A 20,702-nucleotide genomic window follows, 5' to 3' on the forward strand; every position below is an offset into this window, starting at 1 on the left:
GAAAGTATACTCTTGTAAGTACATGTGGAAGTTGCCGGCTCATCCCAGTTTGAAATCTGTTGGTAATCACTGTTGACATTTAGCAGTTCAAGTCTGACAGCCTGGGAGCAGGAATGCTAAGGACAAACATGTTTGGCCAGTCACGGTTTGTTTCAAGATATTTTTATTTGAAAGGCAGAGTTTACACACAGAGAAAGAGAGATACCTTTATCCACTCATTCATTCCCCAAATGGCCACAACAGTTGGAGCTGGACCGGTCTAAACCCAAGAACCAGGAGCTTTTTCCAGGTCTCCCATGTCAGTGCAGAGGCCCATGTACCTGGGCCATCTCCTGCTGCTCTCCTAGGCCATTAGCAGGCAGCTGGGACTTATGAATTGGCACTCATGGGATGCTGGCATCACAGGCAGCAGCTTAATCTGCTAAGCCGTGTTGGCCCCCTCCAGTCATGTTTATAAAGCAAGCCAATATAGACTGGGCAAAGCTACCAGAAACTCTAGTAGAATAAAACCTCAAATAGCAAAAGGGAATATTTCAAAAATATAAAGATAAGGGGGAGGGGTATATGAGACCTCTGCTTCATAGTCAGTTTTGCTGTGAACCTTAAACTGCTCTGGCAAATAAAAGCTGTTTTTTTGTATTAAGGCAAGATGCAGCTTTATTAATTACATGACATAGCTGTTTACATTTTATTAAGAGGGTTAGAGCTAAGGCACTAGCCTATGCAGTGATGAATTAATTCACATACCAAATGATCCAATAAAATACACTTAAAGGGAAAAAAGATAGGCAGGTAGATAGTCAGTAGTACAGCCTTATTACAGGGCAGGAAGAGAAATTCAATCTCAGTGCAAAGGGCCCTCTCTGAGGATGGATGGCTCCTAGGAGTGGCTGGGTCTGAACGATTGCAGTGATTGTTGAGAGCAGTATGGAAGGCAGACTTAAGAGTTAGCATAATTTTAAAAGATTTTATTTACTTATTTGAGAAGTAGAGCTACAGAGAGGGAGAGAGAAAGGTCTTCCATCCACTGGTTCACTCCCCAAATGGCCACAATGGCCGGAGCCATGCTAATCTGGAGCCAGGAGTGAAAGAACAAGTTGGCGTGGTCTGCTCTTTATAAGGTCTTAGAGTGGGTGTTACAGAGCAAGTATCTCTGAGAAGAGATGGGGGAAAAAATTGCCTGTGTCTTTCAGAAACTCCAACCACTGTTGTGTTTCTACTCCAGAAGTCATTGCTGCTTCCCACTTTTAGAACATTTTGTCTTTTCCACCACAAAATTCCCACTTATGTACTTTTTAAAAAAGATTTATTTATTTGAGAGTCAGAGTTAGAGAGAGAGGGAGAGAGAGCTCTTCCATCCACTGGTTCACTCCCCAGGTGGCTACAATGCCCTGGGCTGGGCTAGACTGAAGCCAGGAGCCAGGAAATTCATCCAAGTTTCCCACATGGGTGCAGGGGCCAAGGCACTTGGGTCATCCTCTGCTGCTTTTTCAGGCCATTAGCAGGAAGCTTGATCAGGAGTGGAGCATCTGGACACAAACCAGCAACCATATGAGATGCTGGCATTGCAGGCAGTGGTTTTACCTGCTATACCATAACACTGCCCCAGAACATTAAGTATTTGTTTAATTTTTATAAATATAAAGAGATTTCATGTATTTCATAGGTACTGTTCTAAGATGATAACCATACTTCCTTCCCTCACTCCCCCTCTTCCTTTTTTCTTTAATTTTTGCAAAGACATAATTTTAATCCCCTCTATAATCATAGGCTTAATTCACCAGTAACTGTAAAATTCAACCCAGAATACTGTACCCAGCATTTATAAATGAAGGTGAAATAAAGACCTTCCAAAACAAATTGAAAATTTGTCACCACTCATCTAGCCTTACAAATGGTACTAAAGGATGTACTACACCCAGAAATAGAGAAAGATAGTCATCATTATGAAAGAATATGAAGGTAGAAAATCTCCTGGTAAAAATACAAAGGAAATCCAAAACAAACAACAGGAATACTTATGGAAAAACGGCAGGACCTAGTCATTATTTATCAATAATAACTCTGAATGTAAATGGCCTGAATTCTTCTATTAAAAGATACAGACTGACTTAATGGATTAAAAGACAAAAAACACACCTCACCAAAAAGATATACATAGATTCAAAGTGAAAGGATGGAAAAAGATATTTCATGCTAATGGAAAGCAAAAACAAGCAGAAATAGCCATGTCAATATCAGACAAAAATAGACTTTAGCACAAAACCTGTTAAGAGAGACAAAGAAGGGCATCATTTAACTATAGCAGAAATAGCCATGTCAATATCAGACAAAATAGACTTTAGCACAAAACCTGTTAAGAGAGACAAAAAAGGGCATCATGTAACTATAGTAAACATATGCACCCAATGCCAGGGCATCTGGGCATTTAAAAGTCACAGACTCCAGTACAATAATGGCGGACTTCAACACTCCACTCTCATAAACAGACAGATCAACTAGACAGAAAATCAAACAGCTAGTTTATACGACTGACCAAATGGACCTAATTGTTATCAACAGAACAGTTCCTCCTACAGGTACAGAATACACATTCTTTTCATCATTGCATGGAACTTTATATAGGATAGACAATATATTAGGCCATAAAGCAAGTCTCAATAAATTCAAGAAAATTTGAATCATACCATTTATCTTTTCTGACCACAATAGGCTGAAACTAGAAATTAACAACTTAAATTCTTAAAAAAAAAAAAAAAAAAAAACTAGAAAATGTGCAAACACATGGAGAATGAATAACATGCTCCTGAAGAGTGGGTCATAGAAAAAAATCAAAGAGGAAGTAGAAAATTTCTAGAAATGAATTTAATGACAACACAACATATGAAAACCTATGAAATGAAGAGCTGGATTTTTGAAAAAATTAACCAGAAAAAAGGAGAATACTTAAGTATTTTTTTAGAGGTATTTATTTTAAATTTTAAATTGAGACACAAAGAGAGCATGCTCCCATCCATTGGTTCACTACACTCCTGAAATCCCAATAGTCAGGAGGCCAAAAGTGGGAACTCAATCCAGGTCTCCCACATGAGTGGCAGGAACTTGACAACTGGCCTGCTGTCTCCCAGGGAGACAGGAAGCTGGAGTTGGGAGCTGGGAGTCAAACCCAGGCACTCTAATGTGGGAACCTAATTTTCTAAGTGCAGTGCCAAACACTCCTATTTAATTTAGAGTAACATATGCCTAGGGATGATAAAGAGTAGACTAGGAAATGTAGCACTCCACATTTAACATGCAACTATTAAATCACTTACTGTCCCTATCACCTTTCTGAGAAATGGTGGTAGTAATGGGTGTCTTACCTAGCTTGGGCAAAGCAATATAAGAGATCACCTTCAAAACAAAAAGGTAAATTTATATAATTACTATGCTGATTTTGGGGACAGATTATGTGTGACTTGTATATTTCTAAAGCAGAGGGATTAGTTAACCCAATTAATAATTACTCAAATAGGGAGACAATTATCTGGATACTCTATTGTTAAGAGTACAGATGTACAGTCCAGCCGTGATGTGGCCATTAGGACACTCCTGGAAGGATGCTTTCTTTTGCTAAAGAGCTGAGAATATGTGCATGTTATTTACCTTCCTACTTCCAAGTTCTCATATTTGCTATTTGTTTACCACCAGAGGTGGTAATATCTGAATATCACCCTTTTTCTATAGTAACTAGGAAAATGATACAGGAGTTAGCTCCTGCTTTGTGTGTATGAATATCTATTTATTTGTATATGTATTTAACCCAGCCCCTAAAACTGTTATGGTTGACTAACTTAGAGACAGTAAGTATGCCCTACATATTAACCACTTGAAAATAACATTTGGCACCCTAACTAAGCAGTGGTTGACTCAGTGTTGCAGCTCACAGGCCCTTGCTGCATGGCCACCTCTGTTCCCATGACTTAAGTAGAAACCTGTATATGGTTTCACTTCTTAAGAATACCATGTGCTATGCTGATCAAAAAAAGGTTCACATTTCCTTGTTTTTCCTCTTCTCATTTTTAATCTAGTGTGATGAAAAGTCAGTGATTTCTTTTTGCCTATATTAAAGATGACAAGTGTTTGATTCTACCAGAATTAATTTGCAACTAAAAGGAGACATTTCTTGGAACCTTTCATTGTTACAGTTTAAACTTTCTTTTAAAACATAACTTTCTATAAGTTAAAATTAGCATCTTCATAGATACTAGCCAAGTCACTTAATCAAATATTAACATCAAAACATGATATGAGGAAGTTGAAAATTTATTTATGTTTCTTATTTTGCTGTAGAGCTGCTCCTTCACTGCATACAACAGCACCAGCAAATGCAGCATATTGCAAAAATTAAGATAGTATTGTTCTTTCTCTGGCACTGCAACTAACAAAAACTGTTGTGTATTCCCAGTTACTTCCAATGGAAAGATCATTACATATTTTGACCCCAAACCAGGGATGAGTATAAGCAAGTTACAATATTACATAAGGCTTAAGATAACAATGTTATCCTTGAATTACATTATTTGTAAAACTAGTTTTTACCACAGATAACTTCATGTATTCTGAATACCAGTGCCTAGGGCCTACTATAAAAATCACAAGGTACTGTGAAAAAGATGCATATTGAGTTTTTTCTGCAATCATTACAAAGTTAGGGTATATTTTCTTCCAGTAGCAGAGTTGAAAGTGGTATTTCTTCCATCAAGATTGCTAAAAGTTGCTATTTTAAGTCCTGTCCGCCACTAATTTAAGAGATAACTGTGCTGGATTAAGTTATTCCATACTAGTTCATGTAAGGGTTCCACTTTCATTCCTCAATAGATTTTATGTATTTCTCATAGGCTTCTTCACTCATTAGTTCATCTAGTTCTGAAGGGTTACTCAGTGTCATCTTGATCAGCCAACCTGCAACCAAAAAATAATCTTATTTTCCAAATTACCATTTTAAAATAAGTTAAACTTATTAAAAATGTAAAACAAATTCCTTAGTGTCTCAAAAGTAACCTATTTTTCTCTACATATACCATTGATTATCTGTTCATGGAACATTTAAACGTGATTTTTAATCATCTGAAAATTACAGCCCCAATACATTAAGAACTCTTAGGTTGTACAAGCATCAACAAATGGCATTTAAATCTTTAAATAGGACATAAACAAACATACAAAAGATACAAGAGCAGGTATATCTTTCTTTAGCAAAAGGAATACCAACACTGTAACTATTAAGGTTAAAGGTCATAGAAACCACAGGAAAGAGTTACAAGGGTTAGGTGACAAACAAAAGAACTGCAATCAGTACCAGTTTAGTCATTTCTTGGCTGTGACCCTGACAGATAAATTCTCTGGAGGCTTTGATTCATATTAAAAAAAAAAAAAAAAAAAATGGAGACAACCGCTGTTTAGCCTACCTCACAAAGTCATAAGGATGAAAATGTAAGAAAACCATAAATCAATGCAACATACTTTATTACCACCTATTTTACATGACTTGAACAGATGCTTTATGTCTGAAGAGATACTTTTCAGGTGTTTATACCCTAACAACCAAGGAACCCAAAACTATGGATCTAAGAATTTTGCCATATAAACCAAAGCTTTTATTCTCAGATCTTAGTACTAAGCTAATCTCTGTTTTGTTTTTTAAAGAACGTTTCTAGTAACTAAGACATAGAGATTGAAAGCACAATTAACTAAGCATGCTTTGAACTCTGGATTAAATGTGACCTATAGCAGTAATCCCTTGAAAAATTCCTGGCAACAACTTACCATCTTCGTAACAAGATTTGTTGACAAGTCCTGGGTTTTCTGCAAGGGCTTCATTAATTTCAGTTACTTCTCCTGATAGAGGAGAATAGAGTTCACTAGCAGCTTTCACACTTTCCAAGGCACCAAATTCATCTAAAAGGAAAATTTAAAGAAAATATAAAAATCAGTGACTAAAAAATACAAAATATGGAGAATTGGGCATTTCTCATCCAGTCATGATAAAAAGAAATTCTAAATTTCTTTAAAAATAAAACCATAGGTTTTGTCATGCTCATGTCGCTTATGAGAAGGACAAACTATCCTCAGTAATGTGGCCCTGTCTGTTCTAGACACAGTGAACAATGTGTGGTGATGCCCCTGAATATATCAGATATGCTTACATTCAGTGAAACTCAACTTTCAACTTACTGTGGCTCAGAAAAAAATGAAAACTTTAGAAGGTTCCAGTAATGATGATGTACCTCATATCAGAACATCTTCCTGCAGATAACAAAGATAAAATCTCAGCAAAATACAAAAAACAATTATATGATGGTGTTACAGAATGACCAAAAAGGAATCAAGGATTGGGCATTTGGTGAAGCTGTTAAGGTGCTGCTTGGGACACCTGTATCTCATATCAGAGTGCTTGGTTTCAGTCCTAACTTCACTTTTTTTTTTTTTTTTTTTTTTTTTTTTTAATTTATTAACTTGAAAGGCAGAGGCAAAGAGAAAGTCTTCCATCCACTGGTTCATTCTCCAAATGGCTGCAGTGGCCAGAGCCGGGCCAATCTGAAGCCAGGAGCCAGGAGCTTCTTCCAGGTCTCCCATACGGGTGCAGGGGCTCAAGGGCTTGGGCCATCTTCTATTGCTTTCCCTGGCCATAGCAGAGAGCTGGACTGGAAGTGAAGCAGCCAGGACTCGAACTGGTGCCCGTATGGAATGCCAGTGCCGTTAGCCAGGGCCTTACACCACAGCACGGGCCCCTGGCTTCACTTCTGATTGCAGCCTTCTACCAGCATGCACCCTGAGTGAGAGTAGATGATGGCTCAATTACTGGGGTCCCCTCTACCCAATAAGACACTCAGATTGAGTTCTAAGCTTCTGGCTTCCATGTGGCACAGCCCTGGCTGTTCTGGCCATTTAGGAAGTGAACCAGAGGATGAAACATCTTCCTGTCTCTCTCTGCCTTTCAAAGGAAATGAAAATACAAAAAAATTTTTTGTTGTTTATCACAGCCAAACCTTGAAAGATGGGAAGTAAACTGGGTGAGATCTTCATTATACAATTTGTCACCTGACAGTTTTGTCCCACCTGAAGAGCACAAGGTAACTAGAACACAAACAGAAAACCATACCCTTCCTTGCTTAAGGAGCTATAGGATGGAGTGTGGGGCTGCCACAGTGGCTAGAAATTGAGGACTGAAATACTAGTAAGTGAGCCATGGTCAAGAGAAAAAGTACAGAGAAACAAATCTCAGATGGCCTGTATGCTGGAATTATAGGGAAACTTAAAGTAGTTATTATAAATGTGTTCAAAGACTTTAAGAAAAAGATCATCTTCATGAGTGAACATTTGAGATAATCCCTGTATAATTTTTTAAATGGATATTCCAGGACTGGAAAGCATAATATCTTTAAAAATTTAGTGGACAGCATTAATAACAGACTATAAGCTGTACAAGAAAGGATCAGCATATGTTAAGAAAGATTAACTAAAAATTAGCTGATCTAAAGAAAAATTTAAAGACAGACTTGGAGCAGGTGTCTGGCCTGGTGGTTAGTTAAGACGCCCATGTTCCAGATCAGAATGCCCGGGGTTCAATTCTTGGCTCTGGCTCCTGACTCCATGTTCCTGCTACTGCAGACCCTGAGAGGCAGTGGTAATGGCTCAGGCAACTGGAAGACCTGGGTTGAGTTCCCAGCTCCCAGGTTCCTGTTGAAGACATCAGGGGAGTGAATCAGCAGATAGAAGACAGAAGCACACTTGCTCACTGTCTCTGCCTTTTCTTAAAATTACTTTAAGAAAAAAGAAAAGAATCTTGGGTCTTTGGGACAGTATCAAGCAACCTGACAAACTGGATTCAGAGAAGAGACAATGGAGAAGGGAATAAATTGAAGGAATACGACTAAAAAAAATCTCCAAATTTGGTAAACAAAAATGAAGCTCAGCACAGCCCAATCAAGATACATAGATAGCAGATCACAACTACGTAAGTTATAGTCAAACTGGGGCTGGCGCCGTGGCTCACTTGGTTAATCCTTTGCCTGTGGCGCCAGCATCCCATATGGGTGCCGGGTTCTAGTCCTGGTTGCTCCTCTTCCATTCTAGCTCTCTGCTGTGGCCCGGGAGGGCAGTGGAGGATGGCCCAAGTGCTTGGGCCCCTGCACCCACATGGGAGACCAGGAAGAAGCACCTGGCTCCTGGCTTAGGATCGGCGCAGCACCAGCCATAGTGGCCATTTGGGGAGTGAACCAACGAAAGGAAGACCTATCTCTCTGTCTCTCTCTCTCACTGTCTATAACTCTACCTGTCAAATAAATAAAATAATAAAAAAAAGTTATAGTCAAACTGCTAAAAACTCAGCACTCAGGAAAATAACATATGCTTGAGAAGAAAGACAAGAAGGATGGCCAGCATCTTATCTGCAAAAATCAAGGCCAGTCACCAATGGAATGAAAACTTTAAAGTGCCAGAGCAGGGGACTAAAAAGAAGCAGAGTCTGTCTAATCTCTATATAGCAAAAAAAAAAAAAAAAAATCCTTCAAGAATGAAAATGAAATAAAGATATTTTCAAATAAATAATCAGTCACAGAGAGAAATGCTAAAGGTAAAGTAATGACACAAGATTAAACCTCAGAATGAATACAACTACCACTATCTGATATTCCACTTTTCTTTGGATTATTCAAAAGTAATCCAAAGTAATATAGTGGAATCTAATACTGAAACTGTGAACTCCAATGAGCAATTAGCTTGCATCAGATTTGCACATTTAAATATCCCACAGTGCCCCATGCCACTGGGGAGAGAAGCTGGGAAATGTGAATCTAGACCAAGATTTCCTAAAGAAAACGTTCTATACATAAACAAAAACATTAATAAGTTGAACTTACTAAAAGTTTCTGAAGAACAGTTAAATGGCAGCCAGCATTGTGGGATGGCAGGTAAAACCTCCAGCTGCAACACTGGCATCCCATATGGGTGTCAGTTTCTGTCCTGGCTGCTCCACTTGTAATCTAGACCTCTGCTAACAATGGGCTGGGAAAAGCAGCAGAAGATGGCCCAAGAGGCTCTGTCACCCACGTGGGAGAACTGGAAGAAGCCCAGCCCTAACCATTGCAACCATCTGGGGAGTGAACCAGCAGATAAAAATCTCTCTCTTTCTCTGCAATTCCTTCAAATAGATAAATCCTTGTAAAAAATGAAAAGGCAGGGACCAGCACTGTGATGTAGTGAGTAATGCTACCACCTGCAGTGCCAGCATCCCATATGTGCGCCAGTTCGCCTCCTGGCAGCTCCACTTCCAATCCAGCTCTCTGCTATGGCCTGGGATAGCAGTAGAAGATGGCCCAAGTGTTTGGGCCCCTGCACTCGCATGGGAAACCTGGAAGAAGCTCCTGGCCCCTGCCTTCGGATCGACACAGCTCCAGCCATTGTGGCCAACTGGGGCATGAACCAGCGGATGGAAGACCTCTCGATGCCTCTCCTTCTCTCTCTGTGTAATAATAAAAAATAATAAATAAATCTTCAAAAAAAAAAAAAAAACATGGGGCCGGTGATGCAGCATAACGGGTAAAGCTGCTGCCTTCAGTGCCGACATCCCATATGGGTGCCAGTTCGAGTCCCAGTTGCTCCACTTCTGATCCAGCTCTCTACTATGGCCTGGGAAAGCAGTAGAAGATGGCCCAAGTCCTTGAGCGCCTGCACCCGCATGGGAGACCCAGAGGAAGCTCCTGGTTCCTGGCTTCGGATTGGCACAGCTGCAGCCCTTGTGGCCAATTGGGGAGTGAACCAGCAGATGGAAGACCTGCCGTTCCTTTTCTGTGTAATTCTGACATTCAAGTAAATAAATAAATCATCTTTAAAAAAATGAAAAGGCAGAACTGCAAACTACAACAAAATATACAAGTATATCCAAAAGATTTGAATTCAGAATATTTTATGTATTTATTTTTTTAAAAATCAAAGGTAAAATACAATCCAGTTAAAAAACCTGGTAAAAGCTTTGAATAGAAAACTTACCAGAAAAAGATGAGAGTAGCAAAAAGGACATGGAAGGGTCTGCAACAATTTCCCACTAAGGAAATCTAAGTTAAAACCAAATGAGATTTGCAACAACTAGAACTCTCTCATATTACTGGTCAGAATGTAAATAGTACAACCATTTTGCAAAATAGAATGTTTTTATTAAGTAAAACATATATTAAACAGCACCTAAAAACTGTACTCCTACATATGAGGAGTCTTCAAAAATTTCATGTGGAAAGTGTGTACTGTGAAAGAATTACACACCTTTTTCTCTCACTATCCACTCTGCCTAACAAAAAAAAAAAAAATGCCGGTGCCGCGGCTCAATAGGCTAATCCTCCGCCTAGCGGCGCCGGCACACCGGGTTCTAGTCCCGGTCGGGGCGCCAGATTCTGTCCCGGTTGCCCCTCTTCCAGGCCAGCTCTCTGCTGTGGCCTGGGAAGGCAGTGGAGGATGGCCCAAGTGCTTGGGCCCTGCACCCCATGGGACACCAGGAGAAGCACCTGGCTCCTGCCATCGGATCAGCGTGGTGCGCCGGCCACAGCGTGCCAGCCATGGTGGCCATTGGAGGGTGAACCAACAGCAAAAAGCAAGACCTTTCTCTCTGTCTCTCTCTCTCACTATCCACTCTGCCTGTCCAAAAAAAAAAAAAAAAGAATTACACATAGATGTCACTATTTTTTTTTCACCAAAATAAACCATACTAATTTGTTATAATACATCTGCCCAGAACACAGTTTGAGGCACTAAGAAAAATAAGACATCAGTTTGAAAAGAGCCATTATAACTGACACTATATGAATTCTGCTAAGATTGAAGTCAGAACAAACATTAAAATGAATGGTGAAGCTTGGGTGAAAGAATGGTGAAATCACTGATGCTTTACAAAAAGTATAATAGCACAGTGCCCTCAAAGAAATCAGCAGTTTACAAATGGGTAATGTATCTTTTTTTTTTTTTTTTTTTTTTTTTTTTTTTTTTTTTTACAGGCAGAGTTAGACGGTGAGAGAGAGAGAGAGAAAAGTCTTCCTTTCTGTTGGTTCACCCCCAAAATGGCTGCTACAGCCAGCGCACTGCTCCAATCTGAAGCCAGAAGACAGGTGCTTCTTCCTGGTCTCCCAAGCAGGTGCAGGGCCCAAGCACTTGGGCCATCCTCCACTGCCTTTCTGGGCCACAGCAGAGAGCTAGAGTGGAAGAGGAGCAACCGGGACAGAACCGGCGCCCCAACCAGGGCTTGAACCCGGGGTGCCAGCGCCGCAGGCGGAGGATTAGCCTAGTGAGCCGCGGCGCTGGCCATGGGTAATGTATCTTAAGAAGGAACAGGATGATGATGGAAACGAAGCTCATAGCAGCAGACCAGCCAAATTAATTTGTAAGGAAAAAAAATTAATCTTGTTCATGCTGTAGTAGAAAAGGACTGATGAATAACAGCACAAACAACAGCAAACACCACAGACACCTCAACTGGTTCATCTTATAGGATCCTGATAGAAAAAATAGAGATTTCCCACTCAATGGGTGCCAAAACTGCTGTGCTCTGACCAGCTGCAGACAAGGGCATAGCTTTCAATAGAAATTTTAAACAAGTACTGGCCGGTGCTGCGGCTCACTAGGCTAATTCTCTGCCTTGCAGCGCCAGCACACCGGGTTCTAGTCCCGGTTGGGCACTGGATTCTGTCCCGGTTGCCCCTCTTCCAGGCCAGCTCTCTGCTGTGGCCAGGGAGTGCAGTGGAGGATGGCCCAAGTGCTTGGGCCCTGCACCCCATGGGAGACCAGGAGAAGCACCTGGCTCCTGCCATCAGATTAGCGCGGTGCGCCGGCCACGGCGGCCATTGGAGGGTGAACCAACGGCAAAAGGAAGACCTTTCTCTCTGTTTCTCTCTCTCACTGTCCACTCTGCCTGTCAAAAAAAAAAAAAAAAAAAAAAAAAAAAAAATTTTAAACAAGTAGAATCAAGAATTGTAAGAGATGAAACATGGCATTCCTAGTATGACCCTGAAGACAAAGCACAATCCAATAATGGCTACCAAGAGGTTGAACTGGTCCAGTCAAAAAAGAATGGACAGGTCAACAGCAAAATCATGGTACAGGTTTTTGGGAATGCTCAAGGTCTTTTGCTTTTTGACTTTCTGGAGAGACAAAGAAGAGTAACAACTGCTTATTATGAGAGTTTTGAGAAAGCTAAAGGTTTAGCAGAAAAATTCCAGAATCCTTCAACACAACAATATTCCTGTTCATTTCTTGCATCAACAAGGGCGCGACTTTGTGATAGTCTCAATGGAAAATCATTAGACGTCTACCTTACATCCCTGACTTGGTTCCTTCTGACTTCTTTTGTTTCCTAATCTTAAAAAATACTTGGCCGGCGCCGCGGCTCACTAGGCTAATCCTCCGCCTTGCGGTGCCGGCACACCGGGTTCTAGTCCCGGTCGGGGCGCCAGATTCTGTCCCAGTTGCCCCTCTTCCAGGCCAGCTCTCTGCTGTGGCCTGGGAAGGCAGTGGAGGATGGCCCAAGTACTTGGGCCCTGCACCCCATGGGAGACCAGGAGAAGTACCTGGCTCCTGCCATCGGATCAGCGCGGTGCGCTGGCTGCAGCGCACCGGCCATGGCGGCCATTGGAGGGTGAACCAACGGCAAAAGGAAGACCTTTCTCTCTGTCTCTCTCTCTCACTGTCCACTCTGCCTGTGGAAAAAAAAAATACTTAATAGACACCCATTTTTCTTCAGTAATTAATGTAAAAAAGACTGCTTTCACATGGTTAAATTTCCAGGACCCACAGGGATGAACTAAATCATCACTTAAAGCATCTTGAGCTTGATACACCTTATGTAGAGAAGCTTATATATTTTATTTTTATCTTCTAATTCCATTTCCTTACAAACTTTTTGAAGACTCTCTTACTTACCCAACAGAAAAGAAGACATACACTCAGAAAAAAGACATAAGAATGTCTATAGCAGTTTTCTTTATAATAGCAACAAGCTAGAAATAACACAAAAAATCCAACAATATAGTGACTAAAATATGGTCTAGCCATACAGTAAAATATTATATGGTAATAAGAATAAACTACTGATCACTCAACATGAATGGGTCTCACAATGATGACACAAACTGTGTGACTGCTTTTAAAGGAAGTTAAAGAATAGCACCTCTCTCCCCTACAAAACTCTAAGGTGTAGAAATCAAAAAAAGCATCTGTCTACTGAAGAGTTTTGTTTTTGTATAAGAGGCACAGAAATTTCCCATTTGCAGAGATAGAAATATCTTCCATCCACTGGTTCCATCCCCAACTGTCTGCAATGGCTGGGGGCTAGGTTGAGGCCAAAACTGAGAGCCAGCAACTCAATCCAGGTCTCCCAATTAGCATCATGAATCCAATCACTTGAGCCATCACCACTGTCTCTAAAGGTCCATATCAGTAGGAAGCTGGAGTGAGGAGCCAAGTTTCAAAGCCAGGTACTGCAATATGGAACACGGACATCTTAAATTAGATGCCTAATCCCCAAAGAGTTTTAGTTGGTAAAGCTTACATGAAATGAAATGAAAATGTCTTATACCTCTGATAAGGATGTTCCTTCCTGAGATAAGGACTTATCCCTACCTTCCTACTTTACGACATTGTCACTTGAGAATATAAAGATTCTGTGCCATCTGTAACCTCTGACAGAGGCAGAAAACAGGAAAAGAGGCTGTGTCTTCGATGACTTTAAACCCACGCTGGATTTACCTACCTTGAAACTACCTTTATTTGAATATTCTTTTACTTGATTCAAAAGCACTCTAACTGATCCTGAATGCAAACAAGTTATGATTCTAGGCAAACATCCAGCAAAGAAAACTCATAGCATGAATCAAATATCCCAAGGTAAGAAAAAAACACTTACCTTGTTTTTTCAATTTTGTCCCAACTTCAGGCAGACTACAATAAACAACATCTCCCAAAGCTTCCTAAACAAAAACAAAACACTCTTAAGTTAAACCCTTCCAGTAAACAGGAACAAGTCAAACATGGTGTCCCCTATAATTCAAGTAGTACATGGTTTATAATTGAAGGGCTCTGTTCTTTGGTTTTCCTTATAACTCTTCAAAAATGTCAAGGAAAAAAAAAAAGAAAAAACAAAATCCAACAACAAAATTATTAACTCAGGAACTATAAGAAATGGGCCACTGGCAAGATGTGGCCCATTAGCTGTGGTGACCCATCCCACTTTCACAAACACTGTGCTTCATCAAGGTTCCTAGCTCATCTGGCAAACACACTTTGTGCTTTTCCTCCTCTGCACTTTTACTTTTGCCATTACCCCTCCTGCATTTGCTGAGATCCTACTCACTGGCTCTATAAGTCATGGTCCTCAGGCCTTGTAGCCCCTGAAGACCTGGACTCTAGGAGGAAGTGCTGTCTCCATCAGGTGTGCATTCCAGCCTCTTGTACCCCCACAACAACTGTTCTGTAATGTTGTGTATTGTTTCCATAGAGTGATCCTTTCCCAGATAAATGCTAATAGGCAAGGACAAAATCTCACAAATGCCCAGCACTGGCCCTCACAGTTTGTAACTCTCCATGATTCTAACCCCTGGGAGCCCACCATTTCCGAGGACTTTTACATGTTCCCATCAGTTAACATCCCCTTACCACACTGTCTCAATCAACATAAAGATCCAGTTGAAAAACCAGTGACTCATGCTATATTGAGCTTCGCATTGTTTTACAGTATGTCAGTATGGGATCAGTGGACATACTGGGAATTCAGAGAAAAGCAGGATAAATATAAGTTTTCCCTGTGTGTAATCTGTGCCTATTTAGGTTTTCTCTTTTCCTTGGTCACGAGTGTCTTAATGAAAGCACAAAATGCTGGCGACACTTCAGCCCCTGGCTTGCTGGTTTTCTTTTCTTAATTACCCAAAATAAAACAAACATTTCTTTATTGAATAACATGTTTCCTACTTTTAAGTGTTAACATTTCATTGTCTCCTAAATTACCACACACTTTCCTAACTAATGTTTTACTTAGTTGACCTCTGATTGATTTTTTTCTAAGGGTCTTTAAAGGGGCACAAAGTACTGTGGCAAAATAAATAATTTTTAAAACATGGCTGGCGCCGCAGCTCACTAGGCTAATCCTCCGCCTTGTGGCGCCGGCACACCGGGTTCTAGTCCCGCTCTGGGCACCAGATTCTGTCCCGGTTGCCCCTCTTCCAGGCCAGCTCTCTGCTGTGGCCCGGGAGTGCAGTGGAGGATGGCCCAAGTGCTTGGGCCCTACACCCCATGGGAGACCAGGAGAAGTACCTGGCTCCTGCCATCAGATCAGCGCGGTGCGCTGGCCGCAGCACGCCGGCCGTGGAGGCCATTGGAGAGTGAACCAACGGCAAAGGAAGACCTTTCTCTCTCTCTCTCTCACTGTCCACTCTGCCTGTCAAAAATTAAAATAAAATAAAAATTAAAAAAAAATGACAATCCAAAATTACATGAGAGCAGACTGTCATAAATATTTCAAGACAATCCAATACCTGTGCAAAATTGCTGATTCCCACTGTTCCAATACCATTTTCTGTTGTTATCCATTCATGTTTCTCTGTGAACTTACGCACTAAAACAGAAAACCAATTATTTCAGAAAAATGGCATCACTTTTTTTTTAACTTTTACTTAACAAATATAAATTTCCAAAGTACAGCTTATGGATTACAATGGCTTCCCGCCCCCCATAACGTCCCTCCCACCTGCAACCCTCCCCGGCATCACTTCTTGACAAGCACTTTTGAAATCACTACTATCAAAAGGTGAGACTTGCCCATTTGTTGTGTTTAACTTTCTGACTGTGCCCAGGAAAAGAACAAGGATCATGTATCAAGATAGCACATCCTGTAAACAGTGGTAACAGTTAGGTAAAGATGGCTTGATTTGAACACCTGGTGCATCTTTGGAAGATTGAATTATTTGCTTTAACATTAACCTGAATCATAAAAAAAAAAAAAAAGGCGCATTTCAAATGTATTCTTAACTAATGCAGAAGAACATCCCTCTGATAATAGACATGGAGCTGATAGGATTGAGAGGCAGCTTAAAGACTACTCATATAAGAAATGATCTAATTAAAACAGAAGAAACATTCCCTTAGGTAGAGTTGACCTAAAAGAGCTTTGCTGCAACTTGGATGTTAAGTGAAACTTCACAAGAAGGAAACTGACCTCCTGGAACAATAACTTGATTGAATTCTTGAAATTCTGCTGTAATCAAATTTAAGTCTATCCTTGAAGGAAGTAACTATCATCAATTAAAGAAAACTAAAATCCCAACTCAACAGTCACCTCAGAACCAAGCCATTAATTGGTAAAGTCAAGCTCTGTACAACATTGACTAACTTTATGAGCTCTGTCTCTTCACAGACTGCCCAACATTGGGAAGATGTCAAAAAGTACTTTTTTTGGAAGAATAATATTTTTTAAAAAAGCATTATTCTTAAATGTATATCATATTCTGAAAGCCAATCATTTTTCTAGAAACAGCCCAATAGAAATTAACAGGAGAATGTTTGTTAAATACTATTTTATGGTATACCTTACTTGTTCATTCTTCCCCCTTCTCATAAGATAGTTGTACTTAAAATAGTATTGAGTTGCTTTGGTCACAGCTCTGATGCAGCAGAATGGAAATTTGTATAATTTCACCCTTTCTTACCTCCAGCCATTATCAAATGCTAAATGTTAAGCTCCTCGGTGGAAGAAGTTGCAAAATCTGTCACAAGGAAACTTGTTTTGCTTCATTCTACCTCAAAGAACTGAATACTTCAGGTTAAGTTGGGTACAGTACATTCTGACAGAAACATTCTACCTACCACCTGACTATTTCTGATTTCAGCTGAGAAACTCTTCCCTGCCTCTGGGTCCCTGGGCCATCCAGCATGCTCCTGCAGCAGCACTTCCCTTGCCAACAAAACACAACACGGAACAGCATGAAGCCCAGGGATCCATTTCTCCAAGGAAGTAGACTGTGTTCATATAGCCAGCAACAGAGTTTGGCTGATTCTCATCTGGAGTCCCAATTTTACAGTGCTCAGCAAATACAAGCACTCAGAAGTGGAAGGAGTGAGATTTTAAAACTTATTGAGCAAAGGGGGGGTCTGAGCAAACAAATGTATATGGCTACAACTCTCAGTTCTCCCTCTTTCTGTTATACTCTAGAACCCATAATTACATTACCAATGTAGTAATGTGATTATGTAAAAACAAATATACTTATGAAAAGTAGGTCATATAAATAGATGACCTTGGGGCCGGCACTGTGGCCAAGCAGGTAAACAACTGTCTGCAGTGCTGGCATCCCATCCACATGGGCTCTGGTTCGAGTCCCGGCGGCTCTTCTTTTGATCCAGTTCTCTGCTATGGCCTGAAAGCAGTAGAAGATGGCCCAAGTGCTTGGGCCCCTGCACCCACATGGGAGACCCAGAGGAAGCTCCTGGCTCCTGGTTTCAGATAGGCATAGCTATGCCTGTTGCAGCCAGTTGGGGAGTGAACCATTAGATGGAAGATCTCTCTCTACCTATCCTCTCTCTTTGTAACCCTGACTTTCAAATAAATAAATCTCAAAAAGCCGGGGGGGGGGGGGGGTGTGCCGTGGCTCACTTGCTTAATCCTCTGCCTGCAGCACCGGCATCCCATATGGGTGCTGGGTTCCAGTCCCGGTTGCTCCTCTCCCACTCCAGCTCTCTGCTGTGGCCCGGGAGGGCAGTGGAGGATGGCCCAAGTGCTTGGGCCCCTGCACCCGCATGGGAGACCAGGAAGAAGCACCTGGCTCCTGGCTTCGGATTGGCGCAGCGCAGGCCGTAGCGGCCATTTGGGGAGTGAACCAATGGAAAGAAGACCTTCCTTTCTGTCTCTCTCTCACTGTCTGCAACTCTACTTGTCAAAAAAAAAAAAAAAAAAAAAAAAAAAGAGAGACCTCTTTGAGGACACTATGGCCCTGATTTTGGCCTTGCCATCTTGCTGAACTCTAGAGATAATTTTAGGAGTAAGCTTGGTCTGTGAGTGACCACCACATAGAGATGGCAACAGCATTACTAAGCTCAGGTAGAGGTCCACTCAGCTTCTAATGAGTGCCTGTCTTTTTTTAACTAGTCATGCTAGACTAAAGACAATGATTAGTATGCTTCTCCTTTAACCCTTGACCCAACAGGAAAAAGTGGCCAGATTAGGTAAATAATTACTTTCTTCCTCGGCCCTGAAAAATATGGTTTTGGGCCTCAGAAACTTAGGAGTTGTAATTAATAAAAATTTTGCATTTTCCTCTTTCAAAGTTACAAGTTAGACAAAATACATTTCATAGTAATATTGACCTACTTTTCTTATCCTTTATCTAGTGTAACATTTGTGTGTTTACTATGGTCAGGCTATATAGGTAGCAGTTACATTGTTTCATTTATCCTAACAATTCTGTGAGGTGGAGCTTCATTCCCAGTTTTCTGATGAAAAAAAAAAAACGAATTCAGAGAAGTTAAATGACTGCCCAAGATCGCACAGCTCCTGAGGCAGAACCAGAATGAGAACTGTAGTCTGCTATTAAAAACTAGGCAGTGGGGGGGAAGGTGGGTAGAGCTGCCGCCTGCAGTGCTGGCATCCTGGGTGCTCTGCTTCCAGTTCAGCTCCCTGCCATTGTGCCTGGGAAAGTAGCCTAAGACGGCCCAAGTACCTGGCCTCTGAACCACGTGGGAGACCCCGATAAAGCTCTTGGCTCCTGACCTCAGCCTGGCCACTGCAGCCATTTGGGGAGCAAACCAGCCGACAGAAGCCTCTCTCTGCCTCTGCCTCTCCCTCTCTAATTCTGACTTTCAAATAAATAAATCGGTGCACTCTATCCCATAGAAGATACCGTTATCATGTATCAATTATAAAATAGCTATATAAAAACAAAACCCTAAGTGACTAACAGATCACGGGTATTGGTATTTTGGGCAATATTTAACTAAGGAATGCAGACAGCTAGAGATCGTGTAAGGCTGATTCACAAAACCGACTTAAAACTCTTTTATTACTCCTGCATTCCAATTGGCGATTCATTGATATTTGTCATAAATAGAGCTGAAATTAGCAAGAGAGGAGAAGCAAACTTGATGCTTCAAACTTTTGAATAAACGGCAGTTTATTCCGAAGAGGTTTCTGACCAATGATGGAGCAAGTCGGCGGCCATACAGATCTAGGTGAGTCCGAGTTCTCCAGGGGCAGCTGGTGTCTCTAGCATCCAACTATGCTTTCCTTCCTCCGTTGCGCTGACTGTGCAGGGGCACCCACGGGCAGGTCTCCCGGTCACTCAGGCTGGTTGAGGCAGGACCTCCTCTGCAGAGCCCGGCTTCGTCCTACACGAGGTCATGCCTGTCCCGGACTCGTGCAAACTGCACTTTTAGCCGGTGCTTCTGTGCTAACGCTCCTTCGCAGTTCTCAGAGGCAGCCCGTTTAGTAAACCAGAGCCCCGCACTCGCCCTCACGGGGCGCAAGCTTGCGAGACAAGCCACGGGCCTGCCCGCGGGCCCCTCCGCCCAGCCCGGCACCGGGCGCCAGGGTCGCCGCACTCCCGCCTAAAGGGTGGGGAGTTGGGGGTGGGGAAGCGGCAGCAGAACGAGGACTCCCAGCGCCGGGCGGCTCAGCAACCGGACCCGCCGTGGTTCCCGTCCGGCGCTGCCTGGCAGGTGCCCGGCTCTCCCCCCACGTGCCCGCCGCGCTTACCCGAGAGCAGAGCGGGTCCAGTGCGCAGCGTCCGGACGGCGCCCGCCCGCAGCCGCCAGGGCAGAGGCGAGCAGGGTGCGGCGGGCGCCGAGGCCGCGAGCAGGCTGCAGGCCGCGGCCCGCAAGCTACGCGCCACTCGCAGCGCCATGTTCTCAGGGGTGCAGAGGGTCGCAGCGTTGCAACCGGGCCACCGGACCCGCGGGAAGCGCAGGGAGGGTGAGGGGGCGGGGCGGCCCAGGCCAAAGCGAGCTAGTTGGATGGACGCGCGCGGCGGGGCCCGGGCGAGGGGCGGGGCCCGGTCTGGTTGGGTAGCGCTCGGGGGCGGGGATTCCTGAGCCAAAAGCGATCTCGGATAGGGCCACGCGCAGGGGTTGTGGACCTGTGTGTGGCCGGAGGCAGGACGGTGGGCGGGGCCTGGCGCTGCGGGGCGGGGCCTGGCGAGGATGCCAGGGCCCGGGGGCGGGGCGGAGGAGCTGGGTGAGCTGCCCCGAGAGGCGCGTGGAGAGCTGCGTGACCTGACCGCCGGGACAACTTTTGCTAGCAGGGTGGCTTTCCTGGGGTCCCGCATTCCGGTGCCCTTGAGTCCCCGGGCTCCTGGGTTGATGCGGTCCAACCCTCTACGGAGGATCAGGATCACTCCGAGCCGGATTCAAAGCCAGCTCTAGCCAGAATTCACTCCACCCAAAGATGATTGGTGGGCACCCGCCAGAGTCAGAGTGACACAAATGCAGTTCATCCGACTTTGAAATACCGGGAACAGGCCACGAGGCCACTTCTATAACTTCACAGATCCCAAAACTTGGCCCAGGGACCCCCAAACGTAACAGACACAGCCAAGAAGCGAACAGGAGGCGAGGACTGGCCCGGGGTCAGTGTGGCATACGGACCCGAACCAGGCCCGCAAGCAGGAGGTGAGAGCGTGGACCGGTCTGTGCTCAATTGG

General features: G+C 42.9%; 1 protein-coding gene across 4 annotated transcripts; it reads right to left on the minus strand.

Annotated features, from left to right (window-relative positions):
• Positions 1 to 146: 146 nt before the first annotated feature.
• On the minus strand, positions 147 to 20,033 carry GCSH (glycine cleavage system protein H). Of its 4 annotated transcripts, XR_016224442.1 has the most exons (6): positions 19,760 to 20,033; positions 15,552 to 15,631; positions 13,928 to 13,991; positions 6,217 to 6,288; positions 5,809 to 5,940; positions 4,290 to 4,944 (listed from the first exon to the last, which is right to left on the minus strand). XR_016224442.1 is itself a non-coding variant. In NM_001082720.1 (5 exon segments), coding segments are annotated over 5 exon segments (522 nt in total).
• Between the last annotated feature and the right edge of the window lie 669 nt (positions 20,034 to 20,702).

The sequence above is a fragment of the Oryctolagus cuniculus genome, chromosome 18 (assembly GCF_051225735.1).
Source record: "Oryctolagus cuniculus isolate XC-2025 breed Fujian yellow rabbit chromosome 18, ASM5122573v1, whole genome shotgun sequence".
Classification (NCBI taxonomy): Eukaryota; Metazoa; Chordata; class Mammalia; order Lagomorpha; family Leporidae; genus Oryctolagus; species Oryctolagus cuniculus.

Excerpts from the sequence above, each read along its gene's own strand:
- GCSH (XM_089318669.1), bottom strand. The coding sequence starts at position 15,606 with ATGGATAACAACAGAAAATGGTATTGGAACAGTGGGAATCAGCAATTT. Across the intron at positions 13,988-15,551 it reads GAATCAGCAATTTTGCACAG|CTTTGGGAGATGTTGTTTAT; the intron begins GTATTGGATTGT and ends TTGTTTAGGAAG. Across the intron at positions 4,945-5,808 it reads CAAATCTTGTTACGAAGATG|GTTGGCTGATCAAGATGACA; the intron begins GTAAGTTGTTGC and ends TTTTGGTTGCAG.